The sequence below is a fragment of the Lampris incognitus genome, chromosome 13, assembly GCF_029633865.1.
Source record: "Lampris incognitus isolate fLamInc1 chromosome 13, fLamInc1.hap2, whole genome shotgun sequence".
In the NCBI taxonomy this organism is placed as follows: Eukaryota; Metazoa; Chordata; class Actinopteri; order Lampriformes; family Lampridae; genus Lampris; species Lampris incognitus.
The window spans coordinates 40005152-40013271 of record NC_079223.1 but is presented as its reverse complement, the minus strand read 5'-3'; the positions used below and the strand labels follow the sequence as shown (position 1 = coordinate 40013271).

Below are 8120 nucleotides of genomic sequence, written 5' to 3'. Positions count from 1 at the left end.
GAACAATATAGGATCCCATAGGGTCTTGTGTTGACTCACCCTGCGTATGCCTATGAAAGGCCCTTACAAGATAGATGATGGGAGTGAGGAAGACAATGTTAGCAGAGGGTTCAAGGGGTGGCAGGCATGCCTAATCACTGCTGTCTTGCTCTTTCAGACAGTTGCTCCAACTCTGCTCAGTCAACAGTTCTTTATTGTCCATGAGCCATAGCAGAGGGCCCGTCCTTCTCTCATTGCTGAGCAAAGTTTGCTTACGGGTAGTAAGTGGATGTTTTACAGCCCAATCTCTCTATACACTCGGGGTGATGTATACTGTAGGTCTAACAGCAAACCCCTCCCCGCTTGCCCGAAACAGCTGATTTATGTCTGGCCCAGGACACTTGTGCTCTTTGTGAAGAATGCAAGGAATTTTGCAGACCCCCCCCCCTACTTGTTCCGTCCACATGCAAACAAGTAGAACAGGCGCCTCATTGGGCCGGTGAAGGCCCGCTCCTTCAGCAGCGCTCCCACTGCAGGGCAGGCCGGCAGTATGTGAGGAATCCCAGAGGCGAGAACATTAATCCATTCTATCCTCCTCTTCATCAATCTGTTGTTCTCTCTTTCTGGGACAAGCCACCTCTTGATTTGTCTTGTTACTCCCTTACTACTTTTTCACTCACAGTTTTGAATTAAAGTCTCCCCTTACAGACTGATCACGGTCTATGACAATATACCCCCGGATCATGTGCGGCTTTTGCAATAAATAAATAAATAAATAAATTTTAAAAAGGCAAAATAGGACAAAATGTATTTATTTGTGTTACAATATTAAAAACACAAATATGCATAGTATTCTGCTCTTTGAAAACGCTATGTAGCAAACCTATCATGTGACAAACAAACAGTGCTTCATTAAAACACGTTAAAAGTCACACAGAATGCGTTATGTTTATGGAGGAACACAGATCAAGGTTGTGTAAAAAAAAAAAAGTAATCCTAAAAGTTGAAAAGTATTTAAATACTGCGGAACTCAGGGAAAAAAAATAACATAATTCTATTACTTGTTACCTTTACAGTAATCCATTTTCTAAATAAAAGGCACAATGGGTGTCTTTTAGTTGTAATTCAATAGCGCATGCATCTTAAACATGCTGGTAACATGACAAACAAGAAGGAGCCACACTCCACAGAAGCAAGAGGAGTTATTTGTTTCGACAGTTAAAAACGTAAGCAGCTCCGTCTATTTCAGCTCATTTTCATCACAATGATATAACCAGACACCATTCTGATTTCTTTTTCGAGTCTCTCTCTCTCCTCATAATTCCCTTTCTTCTCTTGGGGCCTCAGCACTGCTTAAGGTCGGCTCTTCGCTGGAGGTTTGTCCATTATGTTGAGCACGTCATCCAGGATGGATGGGCCCAGATCAAGTTCGAGGGAGAGGAGCGACCCTGTGATCTGGGTGAGGGAATCCTGCGACGTGCTCTTCTCCTTGGAAAACTCGGAAAACTCAAAATCACAGATGCGCCCCTCCTCCATGCCGCTGTCCCTGTTCACCCAATCCCCATTGCACTTGGAGAGCTCGTTCTCATGAGCCAGGGTCACAACAGTGTCAAAGCGTCCATAGCCATTGCAGTTGCTATTGCCGTTGCCGTTGCAGATGTCGCGGCTGTGCCCGTTACTCTTGAAGTTTCCTTTACCATCGTAGCTGTCGTAGCTGTCGCTGCTGCTTGTGTTGCTGTGGAGGCTTCCATTGGTTTTATAGGTGCCATTGCCATGCCCATTGATGTAATAGGATGATGGCTTTTCAGACCTGTTTTCACCTTTATTAATTTTGTTAGTTTTAGCGACTGTCTTGGGTGTTGGTTTCTCTGGTTTGTCCAGCAGATCCAGAAGGACGTCGGGCTTGGACTGGAGATCTGCGGAGGATCGTGTGGGCTCGCTGCTTAAGACGTCCATGGATCGCAACAGAGCATCCATCTGCAGGATGTCCAGCTCCTCAGCCCTGTCAGAGTTCATGGGCATTGTGGGCCCCACTATGTCCTCCAGGGGCTCTGGGGGCAGGGGGAACACAGCGGAGGAGATTAGGGGTAAGGTGAGGGCTTGACAGCCACCAATGGTAGGGAGGGAGATGGCGTTCTTGAGAACTGGAGAGGGGGTCTCCGCGAAGGAGGCATCAGGGGTGCTGTTTGCCCGCAGGAACTCACTTTGGATGCCAAACTGAGGGTGGACCACCTCTCCCTTCCCCGGCAGGAGCTCAAAGTTGCCCTGGAGGAATGACATGTCTCCAAAGGCATCTCTCTCCCCACCTTTTCCAATGTGGATGGTATGGCGAAAGTCCCCCAGCGGTGGACTGATCATGTCTGGGGACAGTATATCTCTCAGACGACATTTTTTTCCCTTCTTACTGTTGGTGGGCTTCAGGTAGATGGGCGCTTTGGCCGGCATGGCTGTAGTGATGAAAGAGCTCACAGATTCGTAGGGATTGAACACTTGAGGGCTTAATATATGTTGTGAATGCTACACAGAGTACAGGACGTTCCTGAGGGGATGATCAAATTACATTCTCAGTGATAGACCGGTCATGTGCCACTCCAATAATAGCCTCAGTCGCTGAGCTGGGTCATTGATCAGGAAATGGCATTCCAAGCCCCTCTGTCTGAGGCTGCAGAAAGGTCACCAGGGCGCTTATCTGAAACAAACGAGAAATAGGAGACGATTGCATTTTCAGTTAATACAGCAAAAAAATTCGATCGAAGTATTCACCTGGCTTCCCCCACTGACCTGCTTCTCCTGCTCTACTGTACAACTCGAGTCATTAGACGTCCAGATTAGGAAATCTGGTTACCAACACTGGGGCCAAAAAGATAGATAAATCTGGAACCCTCACAAAATGACCTCATCATCCAGCTTGCTTCCAGATAATATGGGAGCCAGCAGAGGATGAGGACTGATCTAAGGCCGCTTGCTGCTGCTTTTGCTCCACTCACATCCACATTTCCACACGTGAGAACCCCGCTGGCCTCCCTGCTCCCAATGTGCTAATGTGGAACAGCTGGATCACAGATTGGGAGAAGAGAAGCGAAGGGGACTTTAGTAGGATCAGAGCGGGGCCAGTCACTGTTAAGGGAGGGCTACCGCTCAGACACGCACAGAGATAGGAAGAGATGGAGCAGAATGAAGAGCACGGAGAGAGAGGAGAGGAAAGGGGCTTAAGGGTTTTAGGGGCTTGTGGGGGGAGATGGATGGAGCGAGGGATTACATGGGGTGGATTTTAAAGAGAGAAAGGTGATGCAGATGGTGATTTGATTTGGACCTCTGATATACAGAAGATCTGCGTCAGACTTAAAGGGAGCCGGGGTAACAGGAATATATCACGACGAGTCTACCTTATTTGGGCTTAAGTGGCCACGATGCCCTTTCAGAACTCTGTTTTCACAATACCAACAATCATCTGGTTTCCAGGTCAATGTGGGATGAGCTCACTAGGAAGAGAAGAAAGTCAGTTTGGCTCTTTGAGATGACACGGCATCCAAGGACAACGATATATATAAAAAATGTAAAAAAAAACACCTTCAAGGAAGGGAGTCTGGCGTGCGTGCATGTGTGTGTGTGTGTGTGTGTGTGTGTGGCTGGGTGGGTGGGTGGGTGGGTGGTTGTGGGGGAGCGCGAGAGAGGAGCGAGCGTGCCCATTTATAGACATATTTACTTATGAAAGGTCTGTCAGCGGTGACCGCCTGACAGAATAATGCACTGCCGGACGAAAAGTGCGTGGGCGGTCAAGTCCACCCTGAATAAAAAAAAAAAAACAAGTTTGATAAAACATCCACATTCCTGCTGCAACCGACCTCACAGGCCAACACCGCGGCAGTCTCATCACATCCTCTGTATAAGTGGCCTACAGTTACCCAGAGGACCCAGAGAAACACGGCCATGCAGTATTCGTTTGTTAGTATTAGTATATTATCATTAGTACATTAGCAGTAAAGTTTATTAGTATATCATCTTAGTATGGGAGTGTAATGGTATTAGTCTGTCAGTATAATTCAGCAGTATAATTACAATTTGCACTTAATCATTAAAATCTATTAGCATAAATCTGCCTTAAGGTGGGGACTACACACTAAGTTTCCTTTACAGAAGTAGTTATTCTGTTTTATTCTGTTGGATGCGTTTTATCGCATGTCAGAGTGGTTTCACTGCATAAACGCCATGCAAAAATGGCATTGCCGTTCTCTTTCTCCATGGAGCCTGCCGCTTTGAAACGAAGGGGGAAAAAAAATCTGCTTTGTCAAGTCTACATAGAACAGTGTCCATAGTTTCTTTTGGCCGTAGTTTCTTTTGGCCGGGTACGACCAGCGTGTCTTTCACCATCCACGCCGCGTCACATCTGAAGCCTTTGAGAAAGCAATCTCGCATAAGGGGGGATGTCATTACAACGCAAATAAACCCGTCGCCCAGCGAGCGCTATGGCGTCTATATATAGACATGAGCAACAACTTGGAAGGATGCAGAACATGTGTGAGTCTGTTGAATGGCAACGCCGCTCTCCAAAGGGCCCTTGTGTATTTGAGTGTTGGTGCGACTGCAAGTGTTTGTATGAAGTGCTTGACTGGGCCGGGGGAGATAGCCGCTCCGAATGCACGCCATGTGTGCTAAGGAGACGGGGTTTGTTTGCCAGCAGAGATTGAGAGAGAGAGAGAGAGAGAGAGAGAGAGAGAGGGAGAGAGAGAGAGAGAGAGAGAGGGAGAGAGGGAGTGAGAGCATGAGAGAGGTGTGTGAGAGAGAGCGTGAGAGAGAGAGAGAATGAGAGAGAGAGCGAGAGAGAGGAAGATGAGGAGGAAGAGCCTGTGTCACCACTGCTGTGTCTGAGGAAAGGAGGATAAAGTAGGATCCCTCACTTTTTTTAGCTTTCACCTCTGTCTTTTTCCCTCTCTCCCCCTCTATCTCTCTGTTTCCCTCTCTTTTAGTTTCCGTACTTTCCCTTTCTCGGTGGCCCAGTCCTCCCTGACCTTGACAGCTGATGCACTTTGCGGCGGGGGAATGTGGCTGCTTTGGGAGTTCGGAGAATCGCGCCGTCAAACCTGTCGATCAAAAAGCCTCCCGCGGGTTGTGCTCGGCGTGAGCCGCCTCCGTCGCTTTATCATCCACCGTGCTGATAATCCCGCCCAGAGACGGGGGTCACTGCTTTACCACGTGTTCAAGGACTTTCTGCCAGGCGTACAGTACTTATTGATTATCGGTCCGACCTTGCATTAATTTGGACCATCCGCCCTATCTGTGCGATTTGTATTGACCCTGTTGTCTCAACCGGCCGGCGGGGGCGGGGTGGGGGGTGCAAACCTTATGCATTACAATAGATTATTATCTTGTTTAAAATCAATACCGTGGCTGGAGTGTTTAGGAAATCCTGCATGAGCGGAGCGACCAAGCTCTTGGAGGCTCTCGTAGGGAGACATCTGCTGTGCATCCTCCCCAAGGTCAACAGTTGCAGTCTGTGAGAAGTCAGCTGGTATGGTGAAACCCTGACCTTCATGTCAGCCGTCCCGCTGACAGCTCAGCTTGGCTTTTATGGCAAACATGTCTGGAATGCCAGAGGCCACCGGCAAACTATGAGGAAAACAATGTACATCTAAGTGGTGTCAGTCTTTGGCGATTTGGCATCCAACGCCTTGCTTAGGATCCAGTGTGTAAATAGGTTCATTCGGTGAAGGGAACTAAGAGGGAGTAGAAAGAACCGGCTCTATGGACTAAGCCGGTGCTGGACCAGGGATGCAAGTAGTTATTTACAAGCTCCCAGGATAATAAAAAAAAAATCCTTACCACTAGCTGACCTAATGAATCCATTTTTATCTCTGCATGGGGGGGGGGGGTGTTAGTAACTGAGCAGGTGTGTCTCGGTAATGCCCTCAGCTGAGGCCAGATTTGCACCCTCCTTTTTGGAACGAGCCCAGAAGAAGAGGCAGCCGGGCACGTGCTGCCGGCGTCAGGGCCAGCCGCCGACGCCACTGCAGAATGCGGTCACGGGTTTCATTTACACCTCCGGGGGGAAGGTGGGTTGCGGCGGCGCCTCCCTCGGAGTTGTTTGGCCGTGCGGCTGTCCAATCGCAATGAGAGCCGCAGGATAGAGCCTGTGTGTCATTGGGTCAGCTGCAGGCGTGAAGAGATCCGGTGACTCCTGAGCGCTCAGCGAGAGGGCTTTGCCTCATCACAGTAACTGGGGGGGTGGGGGTGGGGGGTGGAATGTGGTGCCCACCCTGAGGGTTGGTTTATGGTAAAAGGGTGAAGGCGGGGGGGGGGGTAGCATGCAACGTGAGTGTAATGACAGACAGATATGGAATAATGCAAGGGGGTAGCTGGTAATTGGAAGTTATTGCTAATGCCTTGTCTGGCTATTCTGGGACCACTTACAGTGTCACGGGCAAAATAACTGGGCCACCCTATTCTTAGAGCAAGGGCAACCGTGCCCTCGTCTAAAACAAACACCCCTGCTTTGTAGCTTGGCATCATTCGCCGTATGCGGAAATGACCCACAACGACTCGCGAGGAGCATACAGAGGAAAAAGCGAGGGTTCGAAGGAGAAGCTGTTCACATTATTACTCTCTGTATGCGACTTATCGGTCATGACTGCCGCACATCCTGCAAACACTCTTCCTGTCAGGGCAACACAGGCCGTGCATGCAGTGCCCTCTGCGAATATGATATACTAATTTGCTGGGATAGAGGGTTTGCGCACAGTGTAAGAATAGAAGTATGGTGCGGTATTGTCTAAAACACAACTCAGTGGAAGTATGAAGTTTCCCAACATGAAACCGTTACCCTGGCCTTGACTTGTGTCAGGTCTTTGAATAGCAGAGCGACCCTCGCTTTTGGCCGTTATAAAAAGAATAGGCACATACCACAGAGCGTAATGCTAGCTTTATAGAAGAGGGCTTGTTGTTGCATAAAAAAAAAAGAAAAACCTCAATTATAGGCGAAGGCCTTCTCTCGGGGGCCTGGTGGCTACGCCGGGACCGTGGTGAATAGCAGGGTGGAGTGTTTGCTCTGTCTTTTTTTCTCGCTCCCCCCTGTGCCACCCGCAAGCATGAGCACGGCTTGCCAGAGTTATCCTTGGCAGACCCGGGGGGTCAGGAAACCATATCAAAGCATATCAGACATGAGGGGAATGTCAACACAAACATAAACTGGCAGAGCGACGAACCGGGTCCCATCTTCTCTCGGTTCAGCCTCGGAATTCTTCAAAAGCGGCTCGGTCAAGAGATCACGGCGAAGCCCGCCGTGCTTTTCAACAGAACATGTCTTAAGTGTGTAGCCCGACTGAAAATGTCCCTCTTGGAAAGCCGGCGTGGTATCGCGTTGCTCTTAACAGCTCAGCCCCTGTCTTGTATGTATGTAAGAGGGCATTTGCTGCACAAATGCTCTTCTACCCGACTAACTTACCACGCTCTCACGGCGTTTCACACTGTCCGGTTACTGCGTAACGTCATATTCTGGTGCGTACCTGCCACATACCTTCGCCACAAACCTAACACATTCCCAAAAGTCGTGAAAGTTGTCCTCGGCTCAGACCGTGGCGGACTAACAAGTCTGTTCACATTGGTCAACCAACTAACGGTCAAACCACCTCACAGCGAGCACCTCACACAACCGCCAGCTAAATTTTTCCCTCACTCTTTCACTCACCTGGAATATTCCAGTGGAGAGATCCTGATCCTTCCCGGTTATCGGTGCTGTTCTCCTCCGTGTTGCAGCGCCTTGCCTGATGTGCAAGTGCACGGAGGCTGCTCCCGTGTCTGCTTAACTCGAGCCTGCCTTCTGTCTCTGCCCCGGGCCGCACTCCTGTCTGTTGGGACGTCTGCCGGACAGCTGTTTTGGAATTCCTCTCAAGCTCTATTCCCTACCGAAGAAGTCTCCTCCTACCCACCTCCTCCCTCTCCCAGCCTCCCTCTCTCTCTCTCTCTCTCTCTCTCTCTCTCTCTCTCTCTCTCTCTCTCTCTCTCTCTCTCTCTCTCTCTCTCTCTCTCTCTCTCTCTCTCTCTCTCTCTCTCTTTCCCTTCTTGCTCTTATTCCTCCCTCACTCGTTCTCTCTCTCTCTCTCTCTCTCTCTCTCTCTCTCTCTCTCTCTCTCTCTCTCTCTCTCTCT

General features: G+C 49.3%; 1 protein-coding gene across 2 annotated transcripts; it reads right to left on the bottom strand.

Annotated features, from left to right (window-relative positions):
* Positions 1-784: 784 nt before the first annotated feature.
* cdc42ep3 (CDC42 effector protein (Rho GTPase binding) 3) lies at positions 785-7845 on the bottom strand. 2 transcript variants are annotated; one of them, XM_056292138.1, is made up of 3 exons: positions 7661-7845; positions 2540-2668; positions 785-2426 (listed from the first exon to the last, which is right to left on the bottom strand). In XM_056292138.1, the coding sequence occupies exon 3, from the start codon at positions 2422-2424 to the stop codon at positions 1333-1335; it is 1092 nt and encodes a 363-aa protein (XP_056148113.1). In that variant the 5' UTR covers positions 2425-2426; positions 2540-2668; positions 7661-7845; the 3' UTR covers positions 785-1332. The 2 variants fall into 2 exon arrangements, with proteins under 2 accessions (XP_056148113.1, XP_056148112.1); XM_056292137.1 differs by having other exon boundaries at positions 785-2668.
* Between the last annotated feature and the right edge of the window lie 275 nt (positions 7846-8120).